Source organism: Leuresthes tenuis, unplaced genomic scaffold (genome assembly GCF_036924035.1).
Source record: "Leuresthes tenuis unplaced genomic scaffold, fLeuTen1.0.hap1 SCAF_24, whole genome shotgun sequence".
NCBI classification, from domain to species: Eukaryota; Metazoa; Chordata; class Actinopteri; order Atheriniformes; family Atherinopsidae; genus Leuresthes; species Leuresthes tenuis.
Window position 1 is genome coordinate 14,041,464 of NW_027325378.1, and position 18,782 is coordinate 14,060,245.

Sequence of the window (18,782 nt, forward strand, 5' to 3'; positions counted from 1 at the left end):
ACCCTACAATGTTGTACTTTTTCTTCCCTTCCCTTTATCCTCACATCTCACTTTAGTGGCATATTGACTGATTGGACAGCTGCTGCAGTACCTGTTGCAAACAAGACCTTCCTCAGACATGTCTATAGAAAGGGAGGCCCTTTACTCTGGGTCAGAGAGCTACCGATTGGCTTGGTATGATCTATCCATAAAGCTATGACCTAAACTTAGTCTGACAGACTCAGCTTGCATATAAATGCAGTGGATATTTGTTACATAAACTTGACACTAGTTCTGACAGAGTTAGCATGATATCATTAAACCAGTAGTATTAGGTAGCCAAATGATTAGAATTGCCTAATTTTGTTTTGCTTGTTTGACATTTCCCTCTTCTTTGGGGCCTTTTGATGGTCAAAGCTACAGTTCACCTTTTTAGCATCTTTCAGCTCACTGATTGGGTACGTTTGGTGTGTGTCTACAAGCAGCAGTGCCTTCCACCCAAAAATGTCTCATAAACCCAAAACTACAGGCAGGCACAGTCTGTAACTAACTAGTAAACACAGAAAAGCCTTTTACAGTTACGGAGTCAGACATTTCTATCAAGAATTAGTGGAGACCAGAAAAACTAAAGATGGACATTGGTGTTGGATGTTGTAGCATAATAATGAAATGAAAAGCCAGATATTTAATCATTTTGATTACGGTTGTAATTGCGTTGTTTATTTTTTTTAGAACCTTCGTTCTTGTGCTCACTGAACCTCTGAATTCTTGAACTATACTCAACCTTCTGTGTTTTTTTTTCTACCCAGGTATTGTAATGAACACCTGCCCTGCCCACCCCACGTTTACTGGTCTGCCTGGTCGGCATGGGAACGCTGCAATGTGCCTTGTGGCGGAGGCATCCAGTCCCGACGTAGAACCTGTGAAAATGGCAATGACTGTCCTGGGTGTGGTCAGGTATGTCATGCTTAATGATACCTTTCATGCGATACCCCTCTAATCTGTCCTCCTCAGGCTATTCATTGCTTAGGAGCTCAGCCTAAACCATTTGATGTGATGAGCTCTCGGTGGTGATGAAACTAGAACATCTAACATGACCAAATCCCCTGGCTATATTTAAACAGTGGCAGCAGCTATCAGATTTATTACCAAGACCTATTTAATGCCACACACGCACAAACACACACACACAGAGTAATCACTCCGCATATGAATAGGCTTATTTTCTGCCACAAAGCTCTCTCCAAACCATAGATGATGCAAGGAAGTGTTGAAATACGGGCCTCAATGATAGAAGGATGTGACACTTGTGTTATTTCTGGTGCTATTTTTCAACACGTGTACACCCCCCCATCAACAGTCTGGGTAAGAATGAGGGAGAATGAACATGATAGCTTCTCACAGCTGGATTATTTTTGTGTGTGTGTTTTCTTTAAAAAATTTGGTGGAGATTTGGAATTTTCAATGGTTTAAGCACGAAGCTGATCTTTTTAGCTGTGCAATTAAGACTTCAGATGGAAGGTTATAATTCTGAGCTTGTGTTACACAATCTCTGTGTGGAATTGATGATTGGATGCAGGCATGCAGTTTGTTAAATTAGGATGATGTTGGATGAAATTAGTTTTTCTTTAAAAATAAATTAAAACAAATCTGTGAAATGCTGAAAAAGCATTAACTGACCCACATCATATGTAGCTGAAAAATCTCATCCCACAGGTTGTGTAATGGCTCTATTTATAGCTGAGTAACACTCTGGAAACATATATCAAGAACATATATACTGTCTGATTAATTGCCTTTAACACATTAGCAGCTGGAGGACCACCACATGATTATGTAGCAGTTCAAAATACATAATCTGCTGCTACTATTCATGCACCTATTAACTTTCTCCCTCAAACACTCATGCATGATGGCAGCTGTTTTATTTCTGTCATCACGCGGAAGCCATAGCCTCTCTGAGTCGTCCTGGCACAGTGAGGACATTCCTCTAGCATCTCAGCTCAGAAAAGGAAACTGATTCTGCCGAGTGAGAGGGAATCCCATAACCTCCTTGCTGTCGTTCCCATAAGGAAAAGCCTCTCTTTTACTGTCACTGTTTGTCGCTGTGTCTGCTATAACCTCAGCATGGGGGGTTGCTTTGGCTCAGTGAGTAGGACATGTCAGAGATAGTTTTTATTGGTGCCAGGGGAGGTCAAATCTGAGGTGGGTCAGCAGCAAAGGTCAAGTGAGCAGCTTGTTCTAACTCAATACTCTCTCTCTGTCTGTTTAACCAAGTGGCTCTATGTTTTCTTCCCTCTTGCTCTTAGACTTGCACTTATTTCTTTTTTCCCTTTGTTTTATTTTCTCATCAACATCCTGTCTTCTAACATTGTGATATTTGCTTAATTGGGGCCATCTGAGCCAGCAGAGTTGTAATTGCATGAGGCTTCACAAATACCTCTTGGCCAGGGTGGACTTTATTTGGACAGCTTGACTAACATGCGTTATCGCTGCATATTTACTCTGATTAAAAAAATTTAACATTTGCTGCCTTCCAATTGTAACTTTGACAAAGCGCTCAAAGGGGCAGCTGTTGATGTACAACAATTGCCTCGGTGCACTTAAACAAGGCCAGCTCATGTGTTCAAGACAGGCATTTGAACTCAACTGAATAAAACTTTTTTCTAATGCCACTCAAACCTTTAATGGTGAAAGAATGATGGTGAGATAGCTGGGAATATGTCCTTTAAATTTCCTCAAGGGCCCAAAAAGTGCTATCGAGTTCATTTTTGTGTGCCATCTGTCTTTGGATAAGTTCCTGTTTAATTAAACAGAAGGAGACCACAAACACACCCGTACGTGTTACAGCTTCTGCCATCACAGCTATTTTATTTTTTTTTACACCAGGTATTGTACTGAGATCTGAATAGAGCAGCATAGTCTATGACTTAGACATTATGTGTAGATTTTAATTTGTGCACTTAAGTTTAACTTCATAGATCGATATCAAAGCGGCCCCCTGTGGTCAGCTCCAGGTGTTTGCCAGACATTACCAGACAGGGATGAGCCGACATCTGTTCAGTGTTTGAAAGAAATGTCAAGCAGAGAATTCACAAGATATGCTAAGTTTCAGAACTTTTCTGAAGAGAGATGCACTGCAGTTGGAAACAAAAATTCTGTTGCAACATTTCTGATACTCTCCCAATGTGCTGAAAATCCACAATATTTCAAGTTTCTCTCCTCAAATATCCTCCACAGCGTGCACACCTCGCAACCAAATACAGAACAGCATAAGTGAGGTTGTCAACTTTCTCAATACAACTATGGTGCCCTGTAAAGAAAATGCTGCCACATTCTTTTAGTTTTAAGCAACAAAATCTTTTTGCGGTTTTAAACGCAGCAAACCTGTCTTAATGATGCCCTGTGTATCATAGCCAGAAGTCTCAGATGCAGTATTATTATAAGTGAGTGAATCATTGTGCAGATGCGAAAGACCATATGACTGCAGCTCATTTGGTCCGAGCCATGATCCAGGCAGCGCTAGTCCATCTCACTCTTTTTACTGTATCTGCACTACAAGTTTGAATCTCCAGTGAGACTTGGTTGGGAATAAACAAGCGAGGGGTAGGTGTCCCAACAGTGATTCACTGTTTCAAGAATCCAGTAACCTTCTTTTTTTTTTTTTTGATGACTCAGAAACCCTGCTACAAAAGAATAACAGTATTCAGTGAACCTTGTATAAACTGGAAGCTAAACTTTTTTTTTCTCCTAATACATAAATGGTAAGTCATCATTCATATATATATATATATATATATATATATATATATATATATATATTCAAATAAAACTAAAGAAACTAATTATCACATTTACCCTTTTTATCCACACCGCATGCTTGAAAGGCTGACTGTGAAGGTAATTGTTTTCACAGAGAAAAGAGGTAAAAAGAAAAAAAATGGCACTTACAAGTGCCTTTTACATTTTCATTTAAGAGTCGCATGCCATTCAAGTTACAACAGCCGTTTTTACAATATAGGCAGCAAGGTTTTAAGTGCTTTTAAGTCATGGCCCTTTTCAGCAAAATCTAGGTAAGCAGATGACTGGATGTTTGTTTGGGGATTTTTTTGTGCTCTTTGGAATTGTTACATTAACTGTTGTCCTTTATCATCCGAAATCTCTGTCAGGTTTTAATGTTTCAAAAAATTCTCAGCCAACAAAAGACCAACCTAATTACTTTATGATTTGTCAAGGTCAGAGGGGAGCCAATGTGTGGCTTCTTCCCCATGTTTGTTAGTCAACATTACATTGAGTGCTGTGTTTTCACTTTTTCTGTACAATGCCTGAATTTGTAGTTTGATCTAAATATCTGAATACCATTAGTGAAATATGATGGTGGTAGTATCAAAGTTTGAGCCAGAATGACACACCGCAAATGGTGAAACTGTGAATTCCATCTCAGACCAGGGAATTCTTGAAGGAAAATGTCGATCCCATCCGTCTGTGAACTGAATCCAAAACAAAGGGTCACACAACATGATAGTGACCCACAGTGTGCAAATTTTATGATTGAAAAATAATAATTGTTTTCCAATGGCTTTATGAACGTAAAGCTCCCCCTGATGTCCATGAACTGCTTATTTATTCATTTTTGTTACAATTCTTAACAGGTAATAGTGCTGAACCGAACCAGGGGACAGGGAGAGAGGAAGAGAAAAGAAAAAAAGAAACTGAACAGAAATAGAAAGATACAAACAATAAAAAACCAGACAACCAGCTGCTACACCTGTAAAAGCCTTAGAGCCATCAGGAGCACCTGAAAGCAGACAAACAGAGAAAAAACACAAGTAGCAGCAATCGCGTACAACACAACTGTGGATATAGATGACCTCAAACTACAGGATAACACAACAACTGCTTAGCGAGCATGCTACTGAACTAATGAATGTGTGTGTGTGCATGAACCTGTGATACACATGGCACGTCCCACATGATAATTGTGCTTGGTTATGAGTGTGGGGTCCTGGGGTCATTTGAGAATCACCAATCTATCCAACATGCATGTTTTCTGGACAGTGGGAAGTAACCGGAGAGAGTGTACAAACTCCACACAGAAAGGGATTTAAACCAGGAATCCTGTTGCTACGAGGCCACAGTGCTAACCATTGTGCAGCCCACAAAGAGACTCACACACAGTACGTAATATAAGCGGAGTACAGTATCTCTGTACAAAGAAATGGGACAAAATTCCTCCAAGCTGATGTGCAGCACTGATCAAAAACTAAAAGAACCGTTTTGTTGCAGTTATTGCTGCAAAGGTCAAATATACCATTTTCCCTTAAATTCTTTATTCGGAATTGTAGAAAATTCTCATGGGTTCACAATCTTTCAAGCCCCTCTGTGGTATATAAGAGAGAATATTTTACTAGAGCTTGTCGAGAGTTACAACTTCATTGTAAATGGAATGCTGGTATTCTCTTTAATTCCTAGATCTATTGGATGAAAGAACACTTGCCTGAGAGTTTAGCAATCTTCAAAAATATATAACTCACCGCGGTATTTCCTACTGTGTACAGTAAAGTACATCAAATAGCTCTCATGTCCAAGGATCAAAAAGAACTATTCCACTCTGCTGAATCTCCCTCTCAGAGTCGAATAAGTCAAATTTGGGCCATGCAGAACTGACGATGCAAAGAGCTGCTTAATGAAATTGAGAGCTGTTCTATTTACCTGTGAGGAGTTCAGTCATGCAGCCAAGCTGTGAAATGAAAGTTAAGTACCCTGTGTTTGTGTAGGCAGCCTGATGTGGGAACTCACTGATGTATATTTTTGTAATGTTCAGCGTTAGTCATTGTGTGCGCACCGATGTGTGGCCGGCTCCTGGCCGACAGCAGGTTTCATTATGCAGCCAGACTTCTGAGGAGACTAAGAGAGAAAGAGGAGTCAGGGTTTGACAAAGTGTGTTTTGGTCGGTGCTGCTAATTGAACGGATGTGTCACTGAGACTTGAGGAACATGAGGCCTCTGTCTTTGTGGACTCTACCACAATTGATAAAGATGTTAGCACAGCAGAGGGTTACTCACACCTGGACCAAACTCTCCTGCTCTCCTTTCTTGCACACAGCTCTCCCAGTCCAATAACGAGAATAATGAGTGTAATGATGGTAGGAGGCAGAGGAGGCACGACTCTTTATTATTCCCCTCCCACAGCTGGTCAGAAGACACAGTAGTCCTTTTGTACCTAAAGTCACATACAGAGAAATAAACGCATACAATATATTCAACACCACTGCACATGTTTCTATGAAAATATAGAGAGACTAAGGGTTTATATTCCCTTCGCCTTTCTCTTGGTTTTTATTTTTGCTCTTCCTCTTCTCAGCTCATATGCCCTCAGTTTAGAGCTCCTGAAAAATAAGAAAGGACTGCCTGAATCCATAACTCAGCCATGCATATATGCACACCCCTCATACACACAAATCAGTGTGGGGTGCCAGCCTGAAGGAGTTTTTTTCTGCCCAGTAGTCAAGTTGACAATTTTGCAGATAGACACACGAACAGTGCAACCACTACCTGCTGTATATACGGACCATCCAGGCAGCTTGTTTGTGTTAGGCAGCAAAAATTCTATCAAGCATCCTCTCGCCCAGCCCTCCAGAAGCTCAGCCAGAAACAGAGCTGCCCGTCTCTGAGCAGCTGCCTGTTAAAGGTTTTTTTCAGCAGAAAATGACTGCTCTCCATTTGCCCATAGTGCACGCTGGCGCTCTTACCAGAAAGAGTGCGAGTGCGGGTTAAAATTAGCTGACTAATTGAATCCATTTTTGTGTTCCTCGTGTGACCTGTTATATTCAGCATGCTTTACACTGCAGTTCTCACTTTAGCTTAATTATTCTGACGTAACTAAAGGAAATGTTTCCTGTTTTCTTTTTTTTTCTGGTATTGTATCCTGTTATTTCTCCATGTCAAACAGAACTAATGACATTCATTGTTTCAATAGAGCAGCGACATGTTTCAACACAACATCAAAATTGAATTGAATGGCACTGTGATTTAGTCAGGCACATATATAAACGGTCTGCGTGCAATGTATGTTTGAGATGACCCGTTCACTGTTAAAGCACAATGATTGTCATTTGAATGGAGTATTCCCTTTTTATTATTTGTTTGTGGGCGAATGTGTGTGTTGGGGTTATGGGTTTGGACTGAGGTTTATTTCCTCTGCCTCTGGTTCTTTTTCAATGCATTATTCAAAACACTCTCAAAGCAGAAGGGTTTGTTTTTGTTCTTTATAGTTAGGCCATTGTGTATTCACATCCACAGCCACAATATCATAGCTCATTTAATCACAGCAGAAAATAATTAACTGTCCATAATCCCTCTGGTTTTGGATCTGGATTTAGTACTGTCAACGGCAGGACTCTAACTTTTTTCTTATTGTAGACCCCAAAGTGGCACAGGGTTGATGCAGGACACCACTGCTATAATCACACTCTCATACGTTCCTTTTTATTCAGCAAGATGTAAGCTTGAACAATATCTTTTTGTTAAACTGTCGGAATAAAACTTAACAGACCATAAACATTTATACACAGCATGTATGGAATGTCTTAGAAGAGGGACCCCTCCTCTGTTTCTCATTTAGAAGTTTCTCTTTGTTAGACACGACTTTTTTTTTGTCTTCTTTGAAGGATCCCAGTGCAGGACTGCGCTGAGCAGATTGTAAATCCCCGTTAGTAAATATGTGATTTGTGATTATGAGCTGTATAAATAGAACTGACTTAGCTAGTCCCCAACACATGCCTACACTGTCACACATAGATGAATTTAATAATAAATCTGACAACTTAAATACATCTCATGAGACCATAAAGTTAGAAAAAAAGGGGAAAAAAGACCAGAAAGACTTCATGGACATCTAAATAATCTGTCATAAAGGTCTTTCTTGGATCTTAGTCTCAGCCTTAATCTTGCACATTAGTTAATATCATTTGCTTATTATTAATCAAACAAGTTGCCATCTCTTAATGTAAAATAAGCTGAATAAAATGTTACATTCAATTGCCTTTAAATATCATTAAAGCCCTACGGTTGAGAGATAAGAATAATGATTACCATCCTTTATGATTTGTGACCCATTAAAAGGAAGTGGGCATTCTGGCTTTTTAATTATTACTATATACTTATACTGAGTGATTTAAATCTAAATTGATTAATGCCTTGAATAAAGGTGTGCAATATGATTTAATTCATACTGAGTTAAATTGACTTTCATACAATGTAGTATTAAGAAACAGCTTAATTACAGAGGTGTGACAATCAAACCTTTTCTTGTTAATAATTAACAAGGTCACAATGATGAGTTGAGAACAAAAGGTGCAAATTAACTGCAAACATCAGAATTGCAACCCACCTGGAAGGTCCACAAGAGCTGTGAGGCAACATGTGGTTTTTTTCAATAGAGGTTTAACATGTGCAGATGCATAATCTGGAAGACTCCATGGGTGACTCCAAAGGTGGTTCTATGGTCTCTAAGTATTCACTAAAAATGGTGCTAAATGGTACTTTTTACCTCTTATTTGTCACATTTACCATTCAAAACTTTTAGCTTTTTTTTTAACAATTCTCTAATAGCTGTTTAAATGTTAGTATTTTCTGACAAGGACAAAACTGACCTTTCCTTACAAACATTAAACATTCAGACTTGAGGTTCAGTCACATTTAGAATTGTGTTTCTTCAGCATAAAAACAATCCTGAGGATTAAAGTTGGCCTGATAATTCAAAACACAATGAGGCTTGTCCATCCACATTGCAGGTATTAGTGTCTGTTTTTAAAAAAGAATCAAACTACATTAAAGTTAAGCCTTTAATAAATCACCTTATGTCTATCTTGACCTCTGAAATTTATCTCAGGAGCCAATGGGAAGCCCTGGCTTCTCAGTTAGAGATCTCCAGCTTTTATGTTGTCTTTAAATGGGACTATTTGTTTAATGAGTCTAGGTCTACAGTGAAGATATCTTATAAAGCATGTGTCTGGGCATACGTAAGGGCACCGTATGACCTCAGTTCAGCCAATGGGATATCTTTATTACACAGTATATACTTATCACCTTGTAAGCTGCATATGCTTGAGCTGTAGTTGATGTGGATTCCTTCAGAGACCTTGAATGAGGTTTAGCTTTAAACCCAGTAATTATCTCCTCAGCCCTCTGCATCTACACTAATCCTCAGAGAGCAAAGGGAGAAATGCTTACCAGACAAACCTCATTAAATATTTACTGTGTTTGGCCACTATCAACAACTCACACAACAAACACCCACAGATCGTTTGCCTTTTTTGCCCCGTTCATGCCATATGTTGCTTTTCCGCCGCCCGTGGCGAGACGCTAAGCCAGGCATTTTTTTTTTGTCTTTCTCTATGTTATCATTCCTTGGCTGATAATCGCAGATTTGGGGCTGGTCTACCATGCGTGAGAACGTTAAATATTAATGTTTGGTGATGATTGCCGCGCTAGATGGAGAGAGACAGGAAGTGCGATGGAGGTGACACCCCCATTCATCACAGAGGCCTTAACAGAATTTAAATCTTCCCTGTGTTTTTAACCTTGATACTCTGGGGAGGTGTGGGGAGGGTGATAGAAATGAGGGTGAATGGAGAGAGGCAGAAAGAGATTAAACAGAGATATGGAAGAAAAGAAAAACAGGAAGAGATTGACACAAGGCGAGGTATGAAGAGCATCTAAAAAACTGAGCAAAAGAAATGTAAAGATGGATGGATGGATGCAAAACGAGATTATGAGCGGGAATAGAAACGGGAAGTGAGATGGTGAAATATAGGCCTGCATACTGTATAATGTATGGAGCTCTTCTCAGCTGACCTGTCAGGCTACCCCATGTGACAGGCTGACGGATGTGGTGAGAGAAACTCTTATCTTATTTTGTCAAGGTCTGGCAGTCACTCAAGTCCTATTCAGCATAAATAAACAAGTGTTGAAGAGAATGGCAGCCATCTCACCTTCTCTTCAAGAGTGTCAATTACATCAAATGTGTGGCTTCCTCAAACACCTTCATTTTTAGCTTGGCGTAGAAGACTGCTCGACTGCCATTTACCCACTTATTATATTCTTTTGTCATATGACCAACAACAGCAGCACAGAAAAAGCGGCATATTGGCTGAGGGAAGGAGAGAAAATATATTTACTTATGGCACTCCTGAATAGGTCTTATACATCATAATATCAACGCTTCAGTGCTGTGTTGTTCGTTTTTACTGCCCAATCCCAAAGCTGAATGCGGATAGGAGAAAAATTGTCATTGATACTTTCTTCTTTTGCCTCTTCTTCAACATCCTTGCCTCTTTCTTTGTCAACGCTTTTGTCACCTCTCGATCCCTCTCTTTCCATCCCCTATCTATTCACCTTGGTTGTAAATTCAGCTTGATCAATGACCCTTTCTGCTTGGCTTGTTTGCCTCTTGTCGTGTTCAGGAAGTTGTCTAATGGGAATGTAGCCTTAGTCACAGCGTATTTTGGGGAGTCAGTGGCCCTGAATCTGGTAACATATTAGCAGGGTAAACCAGCCGAAACTAGACTAAAAAGGCTTTACAGGATGAGTGACAGTAAAAGCTCTGAAAAGGCTGGTTTTATGCTCATAAAATAAGCTGTTTCTTTTCATGACTCCCTTCAGAGAATTTCAAAAGCAACTGTGCCATTCATTAAGTTTGTGAAAAAGATCATTAAAATTTGTGTCAGCCTAATTATTGCTTCACCGATGTGATTATCTCCTTCTACTTTACATGTGTCAGATTCACCTGCCTGCTAATGTGTTTGCCATGAAAAAATAAAGCTGTAGGTTAAATGCAGTGAAAGGATTCCCCTTTGTTGTGCCTGCAGGAGTATCAGTCATGCAACACGCTGCCATGTCCTGACCTCAAGAAGACCACACCCTGGACTCCTTGGACGCCCGTCAACATCTCCGACAATGGCGGCCACTATGAGCAACGTTTCCGCTACACTTGCAAAGCTCGCATCCCAGACCCAAGCCTGCTGGAAGTGGGCAGACAGAGGATTGAGATGCGCTACTGCTCCAGCGACGGATCCACAGGCTGCTCCACTGATGGTGAGTGCAATATGGGAAGAGATGGTCTCTTTCCAGCTATATCTATATCTGCTGGATGTTCCCGTTATCTCATTTCAACTAGCTCTCTACATTTCCACGAGCTGGTTGCTGTCATCCTCCCCTCAAACAATTGTATTGTAACTTTGTATCTGTTATCAGCGCTTACTGTCCTGGAAAAAGTAAAAGGAGCCCTAAATCAATCCTCTCCTGTGTTTGTGATCCCCTTCTCCCAGACTTTATCAATGGATCAAAGTGGCAGACGTGTTAATGAACATCCAATCCGCAAAGCCAATCAGCAGCTTTGTCTTCACACACACACATCTATGCATGAGCAAAGTTCAGTTACACTCTTACTCTTTAGCCATCTTTGCAGCTATTCCTGTTTGCCTGAGTCGATGCACCACACAATCTCAGGCAGCCGCACTCCCGGAGGAGTCAGTGCTGTACATGTTTGTACAAACAGTTTGCTAATTGACAAGTTGTTTATGTTGTTGGAGGAAGTATTAGAGAGGAGACAGGCGGGATATCACCACACCACAGCAAAGAGGCGTTCAGATACAGCTGCCGCAGTTAAAGTTTGTTTATGGTGTTGCTCGCTGCCTCTGAGGGAAAAGACGTGTTTTTTAGGGGTTTACAGTTAGCGCCTGCCTGTGCTGCGGTGGCCTCCAATCACTTTGAGTTCATGTACATCTCTGGGTGGTCTGTTGCCACCCAGCTAACATGCCACATGCTGTGGTAATCACTAAGGTTATCTTTAATGTACACTATCAGAGGGATTTTTCCTTTGATCTTTCTCATGTTCCTTATTCCTAATACTAATATCTGTCCTTGCGTCAGCACTGTCACTGGTACAAGTTGTTCTCTTCACACTTTGAAGCCAGCGCTTAAATGTTCCTGAAGGGTATTAAATGAGCACTGACAAGCACGGAAGACAGCAGAGAGGAGTGACAGCTCCACATCTAAGACGTTAGAGAACAAAGAGCAGAGCTTTACTAAGTCTGATTAGTGAGAGGAAGTAACAGACACATTGTGTTTCATTATAGGTTGTCACCAGAAGCCTGACATCAGATTAGACAGTGTTAATTACAGCAACTAAAAAGCAAAAGGCAGAAAAGTTCAGAAGTCACTTTTTGCTAACTGTCAGTCTGTGTTGTAGGATGTAAGCAGCCTGTGGGCTCTAGCAGGAAGATAGTGATGTACAGTATGAGCAGTGTAGTAAAAGCTGTAGATCCCTTTAACATGTATGGATGTCTCGCTTACACTTATCTTTTTAGTGAGGTAATAATTCAGTCGGCATGACACTGGCAAAATAGATTTGGTGTGTCATTCAAACCAAAACCAGCTATCAAAGCTGGACACACCCACATAATGCAATGGAAGTCTGGCCACTTCTGAATTTTACTCACTCAACTAGACTCAAATGGCACAAGATGTTCTATAAAGTTCCATCTTTTTGCATCTTTTTGTAAAAAACAGTTAAATATAAGTACATTTTATAACAGCGAAATTCCTAATAAAGCTGCTCTAGTTCACATTTTTTCTTTTTTTCTTTTTTTGTCAGACAGTTAAGTACGTCAGTAATTGTGACTGAAAATCAGCCCATTAAAACTATATTTCAACTCACGGTTACTTAAAGCAAGGCCACTCTTATAAAATCCTGATTTTATAACCTTAGTGTCATCTGACAAAATCACCATTCAGGCAGCTCAAAGAGATAACATCTGTGCTATGAATGTAATCTCCCATAAAGAGAGTAAGAAGCAGCAGAACATCTTGAACATTCTCACACAGTTCACGGTATTGCAGCATTGGACATACCTTAGTCAATAATTGGACACAAGGACACTGGTCCAAGAAAAACGCCAGGCTGAACTATATAACCTTAGCTCAACTCAGTTGTGCACATAACCACACTGTGCTAATGTAGACAAGCTTCACTATACTCTCACAGACCTATTGTCAGATAATCAGCAGCAGTAATTTGTCCTGATGCTGTTGCACTTTACATTCACACCTTGAATGAAATAAAAAATATACTTTTTCCATGTACTTTGTGCAGAAATGTTCAGAAAAGGATTATCTGTTTTCAACATCAACACTGGTTTTCTCAAAGGTGTGTTTTTTTTCTCAGCTGTGTACATTTTACAGAGAAGAAAGTTGGGTGTTGATGATGAAACTGTTTCTTCATTTTCAAAAACCCTGTTTCACGTTGTCGTAGTACATTGCGACTGAGTGATGGCCAGACCCACTGCAGTGTGCAAGGCCTCTGTGTGCAGCTCTGCTCCGTCCCACGTTGATTGTTCATTTCCAGACTTCAATATGGTGCAGGTCTCATAGGAGTTTTGAGTCATAACTGTCAAGAAGAGAGGATGGACTCCACTGATCCGCTACTTCATTTCAACCATTATCAAAGTCGCCATCCATCTGGAGAGCACCGGTGTGTACTTATGTGGGTGTACGTGGGAGCGAGCCGATATGTGTGTTTGGATGTGTGTACCTGCTTCTGTGTTTGAGACTTTATTTTTCCAAATGCCTTCCTCCTACTGTCCGTCTTCCAGAGACGCATGAGGTGTCTGATCCCTGGAGACAGCAGTTAACCTCTCTTAAAACAGAAGGCTATCATAAGATAATTACCCCCACAGTGGTGGTGTGTATTGATGTCCACAGCTGGGGCAAAGGGCACTCAGATCCCACAAAGATGAGCAGCCAAAAAGAATGACGTGTCACTCCATAAAGATTTACCATCTGCACCAGGCAGCTTGCAATCGATTAGAGCTCTCTGCACTATAAAACAGGTTGATGTATGAGAGGTATAAAGAAAGAGTTATTGGAAAGCAAAATCAATTACCCAGCACAAAAAGTATTTATATTACTTTCCTAATCACTAAACAGCAAAGGTAATTAACTGCATTACTCTCCTCCTAACTTTTGCTCGTCAACCCAAGGCTGTCACCACCTCTGAGTCCTACATACGCATGCTGCACTTAACATGTAGCTGTGTTCACTGCTGGTAGTTGTAAAATAAATATTGAGAAGAGGAAAAGCTAACACCGGCTAGTTTGAAACTACAAACATCCAAAGACCACCTTCACAGCTGTGCTAAGCTAATATATCCTGCAGGTGTTTATCCTGTGAAAACATACAGATGAAGTCTTAGATAAGTTTGGAAACAAGCTTAACTCTCGAAGTGTTGCTGTAACAATTGATGTGTTACCGCTTGTTTCGATTAGCTAATGCAGTGTCACATTTGCTTCCATCACTTGCAATCATTTTTTTGCCAAGCTCTTATATTAGTAAAGGCAGAGAGCTTCGTAAAGTCTTCTGTAGCAGATTACGACGATGGGGTCTTAAGGTCTCCACTGTGTGGCAGCCAATCCATGTGTGAAAATGATGTCTCACACTCCCTGAACCACTCTTTAACAATTTAAGCTAGATGAAGCTATCTGGAAATATCCCTGGACGAATCTAAGAAAACCTACTGATGGAATAACTTTCATGTGATGTACTGGCAACCTGTCCAGTGTGTGCCGTGTCTCTTGCCCAATTGCAGCTGAGATGGGCTCCAGTGCCCCCGTGACCCTGAATTGATTACAGTGGGTACAGAAAATGGATGGAGGGATGAAATGGAAAAACCTGTTTATCCGGTTTATTCAGGCAGTCAGCTGTCCTCATTTTTTTGGGCATATAATGTTGCCCTAGATCGTCTGCTTAGTTAAATCCAGATGGTAAACTTTTTGGGTTTTTCTTTTTACCACACTGTATATTTGTATACACAGAAACTATATAGACTATATACATACATTTCGCCACGAAACATGATATTTGACACAGCATGTTCCTGTTAAAGAGACTGAGTTCTGCTAAAGTAGTGCTTCATACTGACTCTGCACTCCTCCTACACCACAGCCAACAATGCCATTTATTTGTTTTCTCATTTGAAGTCGATGCAAGACTATTTTTTCTCACTTGCTGTCTTGCTGTCACATTGACGCTGCTTTCCTGTTAGTGGATGAAGCTCCCTTTCTGCCATCTTGTCAGATATCTTCTCTGTCTCCCCTTTGCCGGAGCAACGTGTCACCACAAATCAGAGCATCATAGCAATCAGATATACCTGACATTTGATGATTAGGATTCCATTCAGAGACATGGCAGATGTCATTGATTCACACCTGGGAGACACATGTGTGCTGTACAGATAAGGAGAATTAATCCCCTGTCAATTCAGAGACAAAATCAATAATTGAGGTATGTTAGTCACCTTCCAGACCTCCCTGCCAGCTCCTTTCTTTCTTTGTGTGGCATTGTCTCCTATACTGAGGTCTTTATCCGTCTTTATTATGAGAGATGAATTATAAAAATGTGGTTTAACCAAGCATTTACAATTAGCTTTTATATAACATACTGACTTGTTTCAAATCAGTAATCATGGCTTAATGATAGCAATGAGATAATTACTTTAGATCTGTGAAGATTTAAAGACCTCTCACATCATGTACACCCAGTGATTAGTCTTGTAGTTGTTGTAAGGATTTTTTTCAATCTCAACACATTTCACAAGCCTGAATAAAAAAAAACATCATTTGATTATTTAATTTCCTGTATAAATATGTATTTTTAAAACATCCATGAAGCGAACCATTCAATTTTTAAGATATGGCTGTCATTCTTTCTCTCTTTTTTTATGCTCATCATTAGACTTTTCTCTTTAACTATTTTCAGTAGAATATTTATCCAGTACACAATTAATATTGTGTATGGTGATTGCATTTTGCATGTTTATCCTCAGCACAGACATCTTCACATCTGTTTCTCTGTTGCTGGCAGCAATAGTGATGGTGTCACAGACACAAAGAAACGGGCTTAAACAAACACAGAAGATGATATCTATTTCCAATAGGACCTCATTTGGCAGATAACTCCCGCATTACTCCACATTCTCCAACTGAATTTTTAAGTTCATTGTTTAAAGAGAAAAAAGCCCTCAGGATGTGTACTAATTAATGTATGTGGAAAACATGATGTGAGGGTAACAAGCCTGACTGAGGTCTAAACATACCCAAAAATCCAATAAAAAGGCATCTCAGGTCATGTTATCTTCAGTTCTGACCTACAAAACATCCTTGTCCTCTCTCCTTGGGCCTGATGTCCTGCATGTTTTTCCCAAAGGGGGCACCAGTGGACAAAGCAAACTACAGAGGGCGCACATGGGATTAGTGTATATTTGTCCTGTTCACAGCACCTTTTTAACATAATATGTCACTTGATAAGAGAGAGAATAACTCTGTAGGTATTACAGTTGTCCACTATCATGGTAAAGCCTGTAATATGACTTATATCCACATAACACTTTGCTCTTCAATTGTTTCCAAAAAGTAAAAGAGTAAAAACCCAGCCACAGAGATGGATAGTGCTAGACCCAGTGCCTTTTTTTTTAGAGTGATATGCTTTTTTTGTATGGCCACCCCGAGCACTTCCAGTTGAAGATCTGTCGCTGGTATTTTTTTTTTTCAGGGATCAATGATGTTCGCAGATATTTTCACCCGTAGTTTTCCAGTAACCAGGGAAACTAAAGATAAAGTTGCTCTTGCTGCGTCTGTCCACCGTGAGCAGTAGGCTATGATGTGCCTGACAGAAATGATCAGGAAAATGAAAGAAAGTTATGCTTGTGGGAACAATAATGTTGCATCCATTAGTCCATTAATCCATCCACCCATTTTCTATACCCGCTCAATCCATCTCAGGGTCGCAGGAGGGCTGGAGCCAATCCCAGCTGTCATTGAGTGAGAGGCAGGGTACACCCTTGACAGGTCGCCAGTCCATCACAGGGACACACAGAGAGAAAAGAAAAACACCATGCACACTCATGCACCCTAGAGACAATTTAGAGTTGCCAATTGACCTAATATCCATGTTTTTAGATAGTGGAAGAAAACCAGAGTACCTGGATTAAAATCCACACGTACTCGGGAAGAAACATGCAAACTCCACACAGAAGCCCCCAGCTGAGATATGAACCAGGAACCCTCTTACTGTGCTAACCAGCATACTTCATTGATAAAGTGATGGCAACAAAACTCAAACAGACTATTGACAGCTCGTACAAAACTATGATATCTATTATATTGCTGTCTCTGATGGACTCTGTCAGACACCGACTTCTCTCTGAACTACCGCTGTCAGGCTGACAAGCTTGTCAATGGACAACATGAGGGACAATATGAGAGAAAAACAATTTTAAGAAATAGTAGGCTCAGAAAAATATACAGCACAAAGCAAAGGAGTTAACCTGGTTTATCACAAAATAGTGATTAAAGTGGAACTGGGTTGGGGGAGATTGTTGCCATAGAAATGTTTTTTTTTAAAAGCACTGGGTTAGAGCACTTAAAGAAAAAACATGGTCAGGAAGCAGTTCCATGAACACTGCCAGCACTTTTTTGCCATAGAAAAGCACTGTGTAGACTCAGACATTGAGAGAATAAAGTGTAAATCATTTCATTGCAGACATCTTTTCATAAAACCTAAGAAAGTAGAATTGCTGTTGCCTGAACCTTAGCAAAAATGTCTGAAAGTGAGAAGCAAAAGTAAAATAAAAGTTAAAAAAACTGTTTTGTGCCTAATCCTAACTAAACAAGACACATATGAGGGCACGTGAAGGAAAGCATATATGTAAAAAATAATATCTACATAAAGCAAGTTGGTACAAAATACCATGACATAGATATATAAAACAAATTGGAAGCACATCAGATGCAAGCAGTAGTGTGGTGTGATATGTCCACTTTTAAAACAGGAAACAGTAATAACTGAAAAGTGAGTGTAAAAATTAAAAAACAAAAATGGCAGTGATATATTTGTCTTGAACCACAAGCCTCCTGGGTGAAAGTCTTGTGGCTTTTGGAAATCAGACAATGGAGCTTTCTTGCTGTCTCTGTAAACTCTCATATTGTTTCACACAAAACATGCGACATGTTCTTGTGCAGTTTCCCGCCAGTTCTATCACGAGCTTTGCCATGAGATTGGTTTGGGTTGCACCTCATATTGAGGTAGAATAACACGTTATTGCTTTCTCCATTTTTTTCCATTTAATTTTTTCGATTCAATGTTTGGGTTTTTTTTCCAACTTTGAAATAATAACACAATCCTTTAGCTCTTTGAAGCGTACATTTCTTTTATTCCCTTTGAAACCCAAGGCACACCGTATCAACATATTTAAAAATCAAAAGCTTTCCTCCTGTGCCTGCTTACTGTTTCCAAACTTTGATTGGATATTTGCAGTTTAGGAGCAGAGTCTTCAGTCAGTGTTCAGTCAGTTACAAAACAGCCAGCTGCTGGAATGTCCCCTCCCACTCTCCATAGGATTGGAACCAGCTATTTGTCTATCTTTAGTCAGCCTCAACAAAAATGCGTATCCGACATCACTCTCTCTTTCTGTTGCTATTAGCCAGCCCACGGCACCAGCATATGATTCAAATTATGATTACTGTAAAGCCATATGTCTATGAAACAGATACCCCTGCCCTATTTAATAAAAAGAAATATTCAGAATATTTAGTCATGCACGATTTATGATGAAGGGTGAGTAATATACAGCCTAAAAAAAATGTCCAAATCTGGTATCTGTCCTAGTGGGTTATCATTTGCATCTGGTAAAGACAGGTCGACACAAGGGGTGGGGGGAGTAAAAGAAAGCTCTGGAAAGATGAAAGG

The 18,782-nt window shown here is 40.0% G+C and overlaps 2 protein-coding genes across 4 annotated transcripts in view; both read left to right on the forward strand.

Annotated features, from left to right (window-relative positions):
• LOC140284993 (uncharacterized) overlaps positions 1-18,782 on the forward strand; it is a 205,100-nt gene that overhangs the window by 113,887 nt on the left and 72,431 nt on the right. The gene's annotated exons all lie outside the window — the stretch shown is intronic.
• sema5a (sema domain, seven thrombospondin repeats (type 1 and type 1-like), transmembrane domain (TM) and short cytoplasmic domain, (semaphorin) 5A) overlaps positions 1-18,782 on the forward strand; it is a 128,901-nt gene that overhangs the window by 86,932 nt on the left and 23,187 nt on the right. For all 3 annotated transcript variants that reach the window (XR_011910196.1, XM_072378376.1, XM_072378375.1), the window contains 2 exons: positions 789-936; positions 10,850-11,075. Coding sequence is in view for 2 of the 3 variants with exons in the window: in XM_072378376.1 (XP_072234477.1) it covers positions 789-936; positions 10,850-11,075 (374 nt within the window). In the remaining variant the exon portion in view is untranslated. The remainder of the gene's footprint in view (positions 1-788; positions 937-10,849; positions 11,076-18,782) is intronic.